General features: G+C 37.4%; 1 protein-coding gene across 1 annotated transcript in view; it reads right to left on the reverse strand.

Moving 5' to 3' along the window:
• The window catches only part of LOC142375550 (exostosin-1), a 237,770-nt gene that overhangs the window by 16,202 nt on the left and 206,920 nt on the right, over positions 1-14,648 (reverse strand). The window contains exons 7-9 of the mRNA XM_075459624.1: positions 11,235-11,367; positions 6,207-6,325; positions 5,277-5,372 (exon numbers count right to left, since the gene is read on the reverse strand). Of these exons, the coding sequence (XP_075315739.1) occupies positions 5,277-5,372; positions 6,207-6,325; positions 11,235-11,367 (348 nt within the window). The remainder of the gene's footprint in view (positions 1-5,276; positions 5,373-6,206; positions 6,326-11,234; positions 11,368-14,648) is intronic.

Here is a 14,648-nt window from a genome sequence, read left to right on the forward strand (position 1 = left end):
ATTTAAGGTAAAAACTGCAGGCATAAAGCATATTTTCTCTGGATGTTTGCTTAGTATAATACTCTGATTGGTTCAACAAGTCTTTTCTTAGGAAATGTTTTTGACCTGATGGTATGAAAGTAATGACAGTGAATCATATGAAAAGAACACAACCACATACTTGACGCACATATAAACAAAAATCTTGAAAGTAAGATGATGCAGTGAGGGCTTTGCCTTCAATAAATTTGAATTTTATACATTTTGTATTCACATAATTTCCCATCATTCTTCCCTGACTGTTTCTGAAGATTAACACAAATATAATCTAATTTATTGCCTTTTATTTTGCACCATACTCAGATTGATTTTTTTTCATTTGACCTGTGTTGATCTACACAAACAGTAATCTTAATACCTGAATAAACCATAAAATAACTTTCTGTGATGCAACATCACGGCTCATTTTTGACCTTGGAAACATCAGTTGATGAAGGAATCTCAACGTGACTTTATTTTATATTTAAGCTCAGGATCTTTAGGCCACATCACAAGGTTCTCATTCTCCCTTGAACTTTACAGTCTTGCTGATAGAAAAAGGTTTGGGAGAAATAGTCATGTTTGTTTACACACAAAATGAATTTGGTTTGAAAATCAACTTAAAATAACACATGTAATGATCTACACTGTGCAGGCTGATGCCGTTTTGATAAACAGATCTGTTTTTAACCCATCTCCAACCTCTCTATAGATCATTTTAGTTGCTTTGTGTCAACACTGATATTGGTTTTATTAGAGCAGAGCAGCAGCGTGGAAATGCTTTAAGTGACTGCGACCTGGGATGATTTTTAATCATAACTGCCGATGCGATTAGCTATCTGACAAAAGTTCCTCATGATGGACAACACAAGATGCTTCTTTAAAAAAAGAATAATTTGGCCTGAACACTTTTAAACTGAGTGACACTTGGTCTTCATATCTGCTGAATCAAACAATGTGTCTGTCCGTCGTTCTCATGGTAACCGTACCTTTGCCATCCCCCCACCCTCTGGCTGGTGTCAATGCCTTTTTTGCCTCTGGGCAGAGATTAAATCCCACTGAGACCTCAGAGAGTCCATTGGTCTGAACCTTAGCTTTATCACTCTCTTTCCACTCATATCATCTCTTTATATTTGCCATGACTTCAGCTACTTCAAGGGGAGTCTTTGGAGAGACCCAGTCTTCTTTTATACTGCATATATATCTAGATGACTGTAAATTATGGTTAAAAGTCAAAGATCCCATAACTATCTGCAGTGCTGTCTGAAGCTATGAAAAGTCTCTTACTGTCAGCTTGCTTCACTAATATGAGAAATGATGTACAGGCAGTACAAAAATCATCATGACTGCTGAATTTTTTACATGTCAAAGCATCACACATATCATCCTCATTTCCAGACTACTTCTCTGATGCCTGCATGTAGTTCTGTGAATACATTTGAAGTCTTTTACCTCATTTAGCCTGGAAAAAAAGAGGTAATATTGGTAAAAATGTCAGCTTTTATAATCAGTGAATCCGTCTGTGTAGATGATACAACTCATTAGTCCAACAGTCATTAGCTAATTCTCTTTCATGTTTTAATAATCTAGAGCTGGATGAAATGAAATCATGTGACATATTTCCAGACAATCCCATTGCTGCATCACTGCTCATAACTGCAGTTTCGTTATCTGATGCTTTCCCACAGAAAGAGGGCAGAGTCACAAAATGTAAAAAATAAGTACACTAAGAAACTTCTGCATGTACAATACCTGAATACAAAAAAGTGAACATTCCTCCACTGTTGGCATCGGGTCAACGCACCCACTATATGAGCTAATACTGAAATATGTCCCATGTTGGAATGAATGGTCGTATATAAACAATAAACCTAAACATAAACAAGGTCAAACAAGACCATCAGTTCTTTTGTAAATCTGCTCTCCTGACCTTCTGTTCACCCAAGTTTTATTACTAAGTCCTACTCGACCTTGAAAGCTAAAGAGTCTCGATCAATGTTGAAGATCAACATATCAATATTAACCTCAGTGTGTGTGATGAAGGTTAGATACAGTCGAAATATCAAGAGCAACAGAGGGATGTCCATAGATCTCTCTTTTGTACCGTTGATACCGGCCAGAAATGGATTTCTTTATCAAATCCATCATATATTATCTAATGTTATAAATAAAGAAAATAATAATAGAATAAATTATCATTAGAAATGATTTAATTTGATAAATGCATTGAGAGCATGTCAAGCAATAATTAAACCTGATTAATTTGATAAACCAATCATATTTTATGAGTATATGTGTATATACAGTCCTCAAACCATAAGCAAAGCAGAATAAATGTACAGTGGTTGAGCTTTTCAAGGCCGTCTTTACTGAAAATACTCTCCAGAGTGGACTACTGATACCTTGTGGCATTTGTGGATATAAATCCCTCATTCTCAAATTACAACAATTATCATAACGTACTCTGCTAATAGATCCTGCTAAATGTTACACACTGGAACCTTTTTAAACTAAGGCACCAAATTAATTCTTAAGCTACTGACCAAGATGGAAAAATTGTGAACGTGTCCTGTTGAATCCTGATGATCAACATGGGTCTCCTTCATGGCTGAGGAATCTTTGATGTTTCTATAAGGCCTATTTATTAGCGCTGTTTTTTGACAACTCATTTCGAGCCTTTAATTTAATGAATGGCAGCTTTCCCTTCATGAGTTGCGAGGTTGTATTGAATTTCTTTTCATTTCAGCATTTTCCTCAGGTTGGTTAGCAGATTCTTGCCATCTGAATTGATTTAATTAATCTAATAGTGAATCTGTCCCAGTGTAGTTTATGCTTCATTTTGCTTGTTCATTTTTTCCATGCTAAAAGCTTGCTTTTCCAATATGTCAGCAACATAAACTACATGAGCCCTTCCTGACAGAATAGATTTAATATTTTTCAGCACGATTTAACCTTCTCATTCTTCATCTGAAGCGTGCTAATAAAAAACGTGCAGCTGCAGTGTTACCAGATGGTCTGAATGATATTTTAATTTAAAAATGAATTATTGGTTTGTGTCGGGATAAAGAAGCAGTGCTTACTGACCAGATGCATGTAGAAAACGAGGAACTCAGATGAGCTCTCCACTCAAATCCCTCTCCAATTTGTTTTGCATCATTGCTTTTGGTTGAAAATTTGGAAGTTGTTGTTCAGAGAAACTTGATGGAAACGGCAGTGTTTTAAAAAAAGTCTTTCAATTCTGCAAAGAAAAACAAAACGTGTGCTCATGGTTTGGTCTTTTCCTTTTGACTAAACACAACCGAGTTGAAGAGAATTCTTCAAGAACTCCCTTCAGTTTTTTTTTCTTGGATATGGCCGAGGCCACTAGCTTAACTGCTGTCGTCTCTTTCAAAGTTTGGCTTCCAGTTAGCAAACCACTTTAATGTTTATTACAGCCATCCACAACTCCACCACCTGCTGATGACACCATGCAGCTTAGTTAATTCACTCCAAGCCAGATGCACATTCTCACTGCAGCAACATTTCAAACATTTGCTTCAAATCAGCCTTGCCAGTGGATCGAAACCCAGCTTTTATTTCACTCACACGCAATCAGACACCAACTCTTGCTCAGTCTGGTCTTTCCCTTCATAGAAGCAGTGAAGTCGAGCAGAGTACGAGGCTGACAATAGAGAAAAAAGAAGTAGAGGCTCGTTGATGGAGTATAACACTCAGCATTACAGAGTAGAAACACTCATAACCAACAACAAATTACTCTGCTGCTGCTGCGCCCTGTTGAGACGAATGATAAACTTTCTGTGTGCATGTGTGTTGTTATGACACAGGGAGCAAACACAGCGCTTGTGCTTGGAATGAAATGCACTCAAGAGCATCTGTCCTGGCAGCATGACAATATGCCACATAACTAATTATAGGACCACACATACACACATGCATGTTGCCTCTGAGAGGCATTTACTGTCACCAGTGGAAACATTGCTCTGGTATTTCAAGGGGAGACATTTACATGAAAACAAACAGAAGCAATTAGACGACAAAGCATGACGATTAAAGAGAGAAGCTGACACAGACAGATGGAGACGTTCAGTTAGTGAGTGTGTGATAGAATATGTTTAAGAGGCTGAATTGTTTAAACTAATGAGAAGATGAATTAAATGGAGAATCTATAAAGCAGCTGTGTGTATTCATGAAGACGGACTATTATCCAGTGGCACTGCAAATGAGAACAACTGCCACAAAGTCACACACTTGGTTTGACTTTATAAAAGAATAATGGCTCATAATAAAAACTCACGTTGCTTCAGTTTCACCATTAGGTGTCTGTTTAAACCGAAATAGACACTGCATCAGTATATAGTGGACACAAGACAGTTATCAAACACACTATGTGCAGTAGATCGCTCCCTCTGTCCTTTAAAGAAGTCGGTTTACATGAAATTAAAGAGTCAGCATCAGCCATGATGTAAAAATGACTGTGTTTACACAGTTCGATGCATCAGGAAGCTTTGAAATATTGTATGTTAACACTTTAAGATTGTTAACCCCTAATATGAGACTCATCCTCAAAACCCATCAAGTGAAATCTGCGCCTAATCTTTGAATGTAAGATTTAAAGTTGCAACAGAGGAAAAGCTGTTGGTCAAGTGCTCCATGGTGACGCTTGTTTTTATTTTTATTTGTTTCCTTGAAAGATTTGCGGCTGAAAGCCTGGAGCGTTACATTTCTACAAACAACTGGACAAATCAACAATAACCTTCTTGTCTCAAGGATGGAAGTGTATCTCAGTAAGATAATAACTGATATTAAGAAGTAAGTTTGAATAGTGGAATACAGGATGTGGACTTAAACTGGGTCTAACATGGCAACTCTGTTGTTTAGAAGTTACAAATATTTCATAGTTATTCCATAACTATGGACCATATTTACTGTATATTTACAGTCAGTTTCCATAACTAAACTGACTGTAAATATAGTAAAACTCCTGTAACAGGAACTGAAAATGTAACTACAATCATTTGTGTTTCATTTCTATGAGACATGGTTGATGAGCCTGAATTATTGTCCCCTCGACAATGAAATGGAGTATCCACCCATAGTTGTATATGAGTAATTTCCTTCTAAAGACCTTTGGGCTGATATTTGATTTCCTGGTTTACTTTTAAGTGAGTAAGTTTGCAAAGTGGAGATAAATGTATTCACCACCAAGCCTTGAAGTTGGTTATAACTCACAATGGATGCAAAAAGCCAGCAGCAGTTACCTTGGTCTGTCCTTCAATGACAGTGAGAGGCACACTGGTGGAGGGCCACTTGTTCCTCGGAGGTAAAGGCTTGTCGCAGTTCCATAAAACCACAATCTATATGGAGAAAACAGAGGCAACAACTCACATATACGGTATGTATACAAAGCATAACTTAGACGCACATTTGCTTGGTGATTCTCAGAACAGTGCTTTGACTCTTTTGCTATAACACAAGAATTTGTCTTCAAATTAAAGGTGTTAACAACTGCGTTACTCATCAGAATACACACGTAATGATTTAGAGTAACTCTTTACTTTTCACATTTGATGAGAGAACATTTTAAGTCCTCTTTGTTAAACAACATAACTTTAGTCTGTCAGATAATACTAAAGATATGAAGATGGTTGTGTTCATACATTAAAGTGGTCAATAGTATTAGGGACAAAAGGAAATGGAGATAAAGAAGTTGAATGAACACATTTTTCTCAGTAAACAGTATATCTGATTGAAATGTCAGTTTAAAAAATACTGTAGTAACCCTACATTTTTTTATACTTGCTAAATCTGAACTTAAACCATTTTAAGATGGGTTGATTTATCAAAAATAAATAAATACTACAAAATCTACAAAAATAACTCAATTTTACTCATCTGTTTCAATCATATTTTTCATACCAAGACACATTATTTCTATAATACTGTGTGAATCTTGACATTTTTCCCCTGAAAGAGGGAAGGGGAGGAAAAGGGGAGGAAGAAAAGATGAAGAAGGAGGAGGTTTTAGAAGAGAAAGGCAGAAGCAGAAAAAGACACAATGACAACTTGACATCTTACATTTAAAGAGTTAAACACTGGTCTCACTAAATGATGACCACCTCCTGACATGCCTTTCATGCTTTTTCTTTCAGTAGCACCAACTCACGGAAACGTGAGGACACACTTCCCACCTGTGCACAGAACTTGGACTTGGCAACAGCGATGATGAGCTTCACCACAGGGGAGATCTGGGGCTGCAGAGGGGTTACCGTATGGATCACAGCTGTAAACTGCTGCGCCGGGGTCTTACCTGCACACACACAGACATAAGCCGTTTTCCTTGGTAAACTGTATTTAAGTTGTTTTTTGTGCAGATGTAGCTCTCCATGAAGCTTCATCGCGGTTAAGTGGACACAGAGTCCTCCGCGCTGCACCCGTCATCCATCTTCCTGACACCGTATATACCCCTGCTTCCCCTGACCAAGCACGAGTAAACATGTCCAATCCAAGAACGAGCAGTTTGATTTCAGTCCCTTTTATTTAAATTTTAATAATGCTGATTTATTTATTTTTCTTAGCTCAACATTTCAAACTTTCCACACTTTTGCAGCTGAACAAGACAGAAAGACACCATGAAGCAGAACCCAACTTGAAATTACTACCTTCAATAAATGGCATCCAGCCCACGGCACAATGAATGAGAAATTTGTCAATGTTGTTGAGTTTCCATGATTGTATTTTATTTAGAAGCAGATTTTTGTGATGAGATTTTATTTTCTATTCTATGATAAATGAGTCTCTCTTTAAGTCGAAATCTTGGATTTGAAGAGCATACAGTGTAAATATCACACGTTCAATAATAACAAATAGTTGTGATCTGTGCAAGCGGATTCTAATAAATACTCAATAACTGCATTTAGATTAAACAAATAATCACATCAGCAGCATGCTGCTCTCATCTGATTATTAATTTGATTATTAAACAAATCACATAAATTGATATTTGGCAACTGTTTAAACTACTTAGGCTAGTGATATCTTTCCTTTTCTCTGAGACTGTCATGTTTGCCGATACTCCATCAGAAGAGGAGGAGGAAGTAACAGATTTTTGTCTCAGTAAACAGTAGATCTGATTGAAATGTCAGTTTCAATCTGTAGTAACCCTCCATTTTTTTTATACTTCTGTTGTCTGTTTCACTTTCTCACGCCAACTTTAGTTCCGTTCCTGCCATGCACACCTCTGCTTTGAATCTATATTTCATTGACTTCCTGCCACTGCATTGCTTTTGGTGTTGTTCATAGAAATTTCTTTATGTTTCCTCATCTGCCTGCCTCCAGCCTGTTAGTCTGCATTTGGGTCCTCCACAAACAACTGTGACAATGTAGATGTTTCTCAGACCCGTGGGACTTGACATAGATTGACATGATGTAAGTAAATAAAAGGAATGGTGGAAAGAAAGCAACAAGTTTTAGACAGGAGATGACAACAATTGCTGCAGCAATATGTAGTATGAGAAAAACAATGTTTTTTTTCAGAACTTTAAAGCATGCAAACCTATTTTAGAAGCCTCCTCAGAGGGTGGAGGCATTGCTGAGCTCATTGCACAGTGTTGGGTGGGTCATTGTGGCCATGCTATCTGCATACTAATCATATTAGTAATTTTGTCTCTGGTGCAGGCGATGATGTTCATGGAAGTCAAGAAGATAATGGTGGATAAACACATTATTGGGGGAGTTTTTTGTTTAAAATCCACTCTTGTTGACATGTGCATTTTCTTCTGAGTTACAAGAAACTTGATCCCATTTATTTTGGTGCAACTGAGCATCAGCTTGGTCACGTGGAATTTGTTCGCTATTGTTTTAAATCCTCCAGAAAATCAAAAATTCAAACTATCTCAACTTTTATTACTCTTCCACATACCTCCAAACAGTGTTTATAAAAAGTCACAGACCTCAACCCTGCAGCTAGATGAGGACGTCTTGTAATAAATAAACTGGAGAAGATGTGGGAATACTCACAGATGTTTAATATTCAGAACAAGCAAAGAAGGCCAGCACAGGAGGCTGACAGCAATGCAAGTGTTGGGTGGGTATGGGAATAGGGGAGTACATATCCTCATGGATAAGTGGAGTCAGAGTGCTCTTTAGTGTTGCTCTATCCATCTCTCTGACACTGGGCCCCCTGACCAGACATCTCAGGTGGGCTTAGTGGTATTTCTGGAAGCACGAATTGTGCCCTTGTTGGGGGTCACAGAAAAAGGCTCAAGCCTTCTTGGAAAGAACAACGTCACCTTGATTATTATTAAATGACATGAACCTCTTTTATTGCATGGATTTTTGCCAGCGCTGCTGGACTAATTGGAACAAATTAGTTTTGACACAGAGTTTTGACTCATTGTGGAATAAAGAACGATTATATATCTTTAGATTATAATATCTTGTGTGAATATCAAACCGGAGGAGTCTTCTTTTTTACAATGACTGCAATGCAGAATAAAGCCACATCAAAATCAAACTGTCTCATTACCCTTTTCATCAAAGAGGTTTTGTCATGGGCTTTGGACTTGAAAAAGCAACAGCTGGACGATGACTTAGCAAAAGCTCATTGTCACAACTGAAGACAGATGAATATTACATTAGCGATGACAGATTTTCTTTTGTTCTTTTTCGTCTTTGAATTGTCCCTTGTGTGTCGAAACACCTAAGACAAATGTTTTTTTAAAGTTTGGTGCTATACTCAAGCATAACTTGACTTGGGGTTGTGAGGAGTGGAGAACGCTGTTGTTTCAGGCTGGCCCTGTCTAAATTAGAGATCCACTAACTAAAGGACAAGACACATCAAAGACAGTGATACGTTGTTCTATTCATTACTTATTTAACATTGAAATATATGATGCTTTGCTTCATAAGAACAGTAGAACCGCAGATAAACATTAATGTTGGGCTTTCCTAGATCATACTGTAATGTATTGAGTTTTTAAAAAGCCAAAGACAATATAAGATTATCCATATGTTAGTTAGATGTACTGGGTTTTGTATGTTTAACTAAACTGAAATTGATATGAATGCAGACTGAAAGGAAAAAAGAGAGATGTTCAGATGTTTCAGCACCATGGAGAGAGACTCAGAGAGATGGTCAGATGTTTCAGCACCATGGAGAGAGACTCAGAGAGATGTTCAGATGTTTCAGCACCATGGAGAGAGACTCAGCCCACATCCGCTGCGCAATACTGAGGACAAAATGGCATCTTAGGTATATACAGCTGTGTCTGTGATGGGGACGTGGTCAGGAGGTCACACATGCCTTCGACTTTGCACAGCCTTGCTACTACGATAGTGACTGTCAATTAATTAAAAGTTTAATCCTGACTGCCAGGAAATTGTGCTCAATGTGATGAATAGAGATGGGAAACTCGGGTGCCGTTTGTAAATGTAAAGTAAAAGCTTTGATTTTTCTCATTAACACAAGATGGAAAAGCATAACTGTGTTGGAAATGTATCATAAACTCACATGTAAATCAAAAAGAAATTCAAACTGTAGGGGTCTGAGTGTAAATGCTGTTTGTAGTTTCATTGTGACAATTATTTCATTTTCTGAGGCCAAAAAGCACCATTTTACTGAAAAACAACATATCAATCACTACATAAATAATTACTCTCAATAGATTAGAAGACTAGAAGGCTAAAAAGGCTCATGACTGCAACAAGTTTTTCTTTTTCTTTCTTTTAAAAGAGATTCAAACCTTGATACTACATTCAGATGTCTCTGTCCCAATGGGGGAAACCTTGAAACTATCCAGCTGCTCCTCACATTTTAACCTTGATTTTTCCATCTAATTGAAATTTTACTCAGATAATTACTCTCCAGAGCAGCTTTGCCTTTTAGATATGTTTGCATTACAACTGTAATCTTCCTTTCACGTAACACTAAGTAGGTGTAAATTCAAATATAAAAAGAAAGAACGCGCTTCATATATTTTCCCATCTTTAGGCATTGACACTTCCTGTGATGTCTAAAGTCAACTAAAAAACCTGCATCACAAACTAGTAATAAAACATCTGCTGCATTTTGTGAACTAAAACAATGGATGCTAGATGGATAAATCTGAAGCACAAAGTAACTGAACACCACAGATAAATGCACAACTTTTCTCACAAACTAAGGTAAAGTTATCCCATCAGGATATTCTGAGGCCAAGATGTCTGAGCTGTAAGTCAAACTTTTGTAAACTATCAGGCAAAGGTCGCAACTGCTTTGCCATCAAAAGTTATGGGAAGGTAGCAGAGTGAGACCGCCATACACACGGCATTGACGTTAAGTTATTCCCCAAGCAGCAGCGGCAGAAATAGTGATTTACTGCTGAGCCATAAACAAAACTGCTCCATCTTACCTTCTATCTCTCAATCCCTCCCTTCTCTCCTCCTCCTAACCCATGTGTCCGCAATTCCTCAGAGGAAGACAAACATCGATCTGAGTTACAGCCTCAGTCTACTCAGATTCACTGTGTCCTGCATGCAGACCCACACAGACATGCAACAACCACATTGTCTGCTTGCAGCTACATCTTTCTGAACTCTGCTCGAGTTTTATGCCATTTATATTCCAAACATTTAACAGTTAATCAGTTTATAATCAGCTGGTTTTGCCTCTTATTCTTAAGAAGAATCCAGTTTTGGTATCCATGCAGATACAATAGCATTAGAGTGTCAACAAAGATTGGCACAATTGTTCTTGTTCGGAGTCAATCCACTGAGAAATCATATAAATCAAATCTTTGTTAAGTTTTCATAAGCATGAATAACCCTTCTGCATAATCTGCACTCTGTCTGCCACATGCTGCCAGAACATCTCTGTGCCCTGTGGTACCTTACATTAATATGTTAGCAGCAGATACTTTCTGATTCCTGTGAGTTGCAATCTGGAGCTGTTGGTAATTCAACGTCTTCCAGCACATTCCCTACAATCAGTTTGTGGTTCTCCCTCCTGTTCTTAAAGGTGTCATCCCCACTGAGCAGGCCTTGCCTGCAGAGATGAAATCACATTTCTTGTTGGAGGGTTCCTAGATGCCTGACCTAAATGCTTTGTGCTTCATAAAAGTCACACAGATCCTTAAACCTGCACATAACTGCAACATCCACATGTTTCTAAATCTAATGTGGAGTTTTAACCCTTACAGAAGGCCTTACCAAATGCTCAATTTAACAAAAGCAGTACTTACCCAGTATGGCATAGTAAAAAGGGAACTGAGCAGGGTCAGCTGAGTACTGCGGGAGTGCAGACAGACCACCAGGCAGGGAATTCCAAAGCAGCTGGTTTCTGGACACATGAGACTCCACACGGTCCTGGATAATCTGGAAGAATTGGAGAGAACATCTTGGGTCATGTGAAACCTTGAGGCAGAGAAGCGATGAGAATTTAATTTTTTTTTTTCAAAACTAGAGATGCTAATAAAAAATAAAACTATAACTAATATTTAATAAAATTTGAAATGTCTTCTTTAAAAGTAAAAAAACAAAAAATGACCCACTCAATCATTTATCACATGGCATCCATGTGATAGTTGTGGACAAATGTTTTAGATACACATGTGTTTTAAAGGACAGCACATCTGAATTTGATATTTAGGTCAACCTGAAACCTAATTTTCCCACTTTATTTGTATTTTCTAGTTTTAAGTTGGCTTCAGAAACAGAAAATTGCATGCAACATGCATCTCTTCCAAGGAAAACATAACCCTCCTCACATATTTTAGGTAATTGCTCAATGTACAAGTTAAATTCCCGCATCACATTTTTATCAGCAAAATGTAGCATATTTAAGTACTAAATAAGGATGTTTGTTTAAATGATGTTGGGAGACCCAGTAAATGTTTTGTGTGACTAATTCTCTTTAATTCACCTCTACTTATGTTGATTTGGATGCCGTGCTGCTTATGAGACTTCTGATGGTAATTCTAGCACTTTTTAACATCCGGAATGATGAGTTATCAAGCCAGTGGGAGAGTTATTTACATGAGGGAATATCGTCCAAAGCTCCAAGTAATAGCAGGAATAAGATCGAAAATCCAGATGAGTTCAAGAGGAGACCTGGAGGATAATAGGCCTGAGCAAACTGGAGAGCAAGGAGGAGGAAGTTTAAGCCATTTCCTCCCTTGTATGTAGATTGTAGATCACTGAGACATGGCTGCAGAAACATATTCCAGATTCAGACACCTCTCTACATGGCTATGTAAGCAGACAGAGTTCACAGACAGTATTAAGACAAAAGTAGGAGGTATTTATTTGTTCATTAGCAGCAGGTGGTGTAATTCTAGACATGCTCCTGAGAAAGAGCAGCTCCTGATATTGAAGGCTGCAAGCTTACATCCTTGTTGTCTAACAATAGCTACTGTTTAACAAAATAGTGACAATAAAACAGGTGAAATCTTGTATTACTGGAAACAGATAATCAACAGTGAAAACTTATTCATTTTTAGTTGTTATCGTGTTGGGCTTTTATCATTATTTAACAAATTATCTTGCATTACTGACTGATGTAGGGGCTGGAAAGCATGCAAAGGTCAGTACAGACTTAATTCAAAAATAATAATTTCAGTTATTTTTTATATGATTTGCAAGCACAATTTCAATAGCTCAAAGTACTGTCATGACATACTGATATAATTCACTGAAATCAAATTTAAATGAATAAGAAATGTATCAAAGTCAACACAGATACAGAATAGAAAGTATGATAAATATATTTTTTTGTCTACAAAAAACTATCCACAATTATCAACTGATCAATGCAGAATTGGCACTTACAGCCAGCTTTTAACACACACATACACACACACACATGAACAAACCCACAATGTCTGACACCAACTGCCAAGCTCGCAGTATGGGGGACATTACAGTTATCAACAACGCTTCATTTCACCCGTTTAGCCTGGTGGAATGCTGGCACTGAGTTCTTAGCACATCTGGCCAGCAGTACATGACTGTCAGTGGGCTTCTGTCTAATTTCATACCCCGCTAGCCACCAAGGTCCCTAGTGCAGAGAATTTAAGTAATCTAGAAAAGAAGCAGTTTGAGAAGTCTTTATATTATAAACCTAAACATACATAATTATATGAACATTTGTTTTCTCAAATACAACGCTTGTGCAGCTAAACTCTTCCTCTGTCTACATTCTGGGGATTTACTTTTGCTGCCTTAACTGGTCTGACATGGCCTGGAGCTTAGAGTTTCTGATGCCAGCACAGTCACATATTTAGGTTAGAAACTGCTGCATGACTCACATCAATGACCCAATTTTATGACTTAATAACATAAAATATATCTTATGATATCATAATAAGTGTCTCTAGATTGCACATAGGTTTGTATTTTACTTCACTGATATGTTTGTTTGTATTTTTGAGTAATAAAAGAGAAAAAGATTATTAACTCCCAATTAACTCCCAATACTGTGACAGTTTCATTGTAAAAATGATGCATTTTAGACCTGCCTACATTAATTTTTATCCATAGCTAGTAACCTTATTTTCTATACCCAACCAGGAGGTAACAAAAGTGGAGTAGAGTGGTGTTGTGTTATTGACAGAACATATGTTGGTCGTGATCTTTGAGTCACAGAAAGGCCCAGAGGAAAGCACAAGGCTTGGCTGCTCCTTCCAACCAACCTTCCTTCCTCCTCTTTGTGAAGACTTTGTGGCCTCTTTTTGCCATCCACTTTTCTTTGAAAGACTTGAGAATGAAGTCTGCACTGATATGGAAATGCTCATATGAGTCTCATTTTCCTCCTACCACTTGTAGAAGTGGTACTCTACAGGACACTGTCAGGAGCCGTATTGAGGGGTATAAACAACGACTTATATAACCCTTTCAGTTGGAGGACTTGTTGCCTAGAGGACGATCTACACCTTAACAAGTATAGTTTAGAACAAAAGTAACTCTTAAGTAGGTTTTTCACTTGAGACCTATTACACAGCAGTAGCTGCTTTTCCTGGAGAAAACTAGTTTTACATTATTTACACCTTAGTTCCTTGGCAAATAAAATTCAAAGGTTTACTGTACGTCTGTATATTACTTCTGATTTATTGTGCAATAATAAAATGAGGATTGCACCAATAAATAAATGCTGCAGCAACAAACACTGTTTTGGAAATAGATTCAGTGTAACCTCAGTCATTTAAGTTGAAGCAAATAAAACAACTGATATTGTCCATTAGTTATGATATTATCATGTAAATTATAATGACATAATCAAAGCAATGTTATTCTTTTATTTTGTAAATATAAAGCCATGAGAACAGCCCTTAAGTCAAGGGAAGAGGACAAAAGCAGTGGTGATTGTGACTTTGATGTTATTGTAGTGATGATGATCTTTGTATGCATGCTGGCGGTGATAAATGAAAACAATAACCGAGTATGTGCTGGTGATCATACTCATGTTTATGTGATAATAAGTATGATGGTACTGTGGATGGTGGTGATGAAGAGGTTGATTATCTTTTGTGTTCAGAGATGCTTCAGAGAGCAAATAGTCCCCGAGGACTAAACCAAAGCTGCGAGGAAGTGAAGTAACAACAACAGGAAGTAAAATAAGATGTAGAAGGCGACTGCAGAACATGCCAATGATTCAAGTT

The sequence above is a fragment of the Odontesthes bonariensis genome, chromosome 24 (genome assembly GCF_027942865.1).
Source record: "Odontesthes bonariensis isolate fOdoBon6 chromosome 24, fOdoBon6.hap1, whole genome shotgun sequence".
NCBI classification, from domain to species: domain Eukaryota; kingdom Metazoa; phylum Chordata; class Actinopteri; order Atheriniformes; family Atherinopsidae; genus Odontesthes; species Odontesthes bonariensis.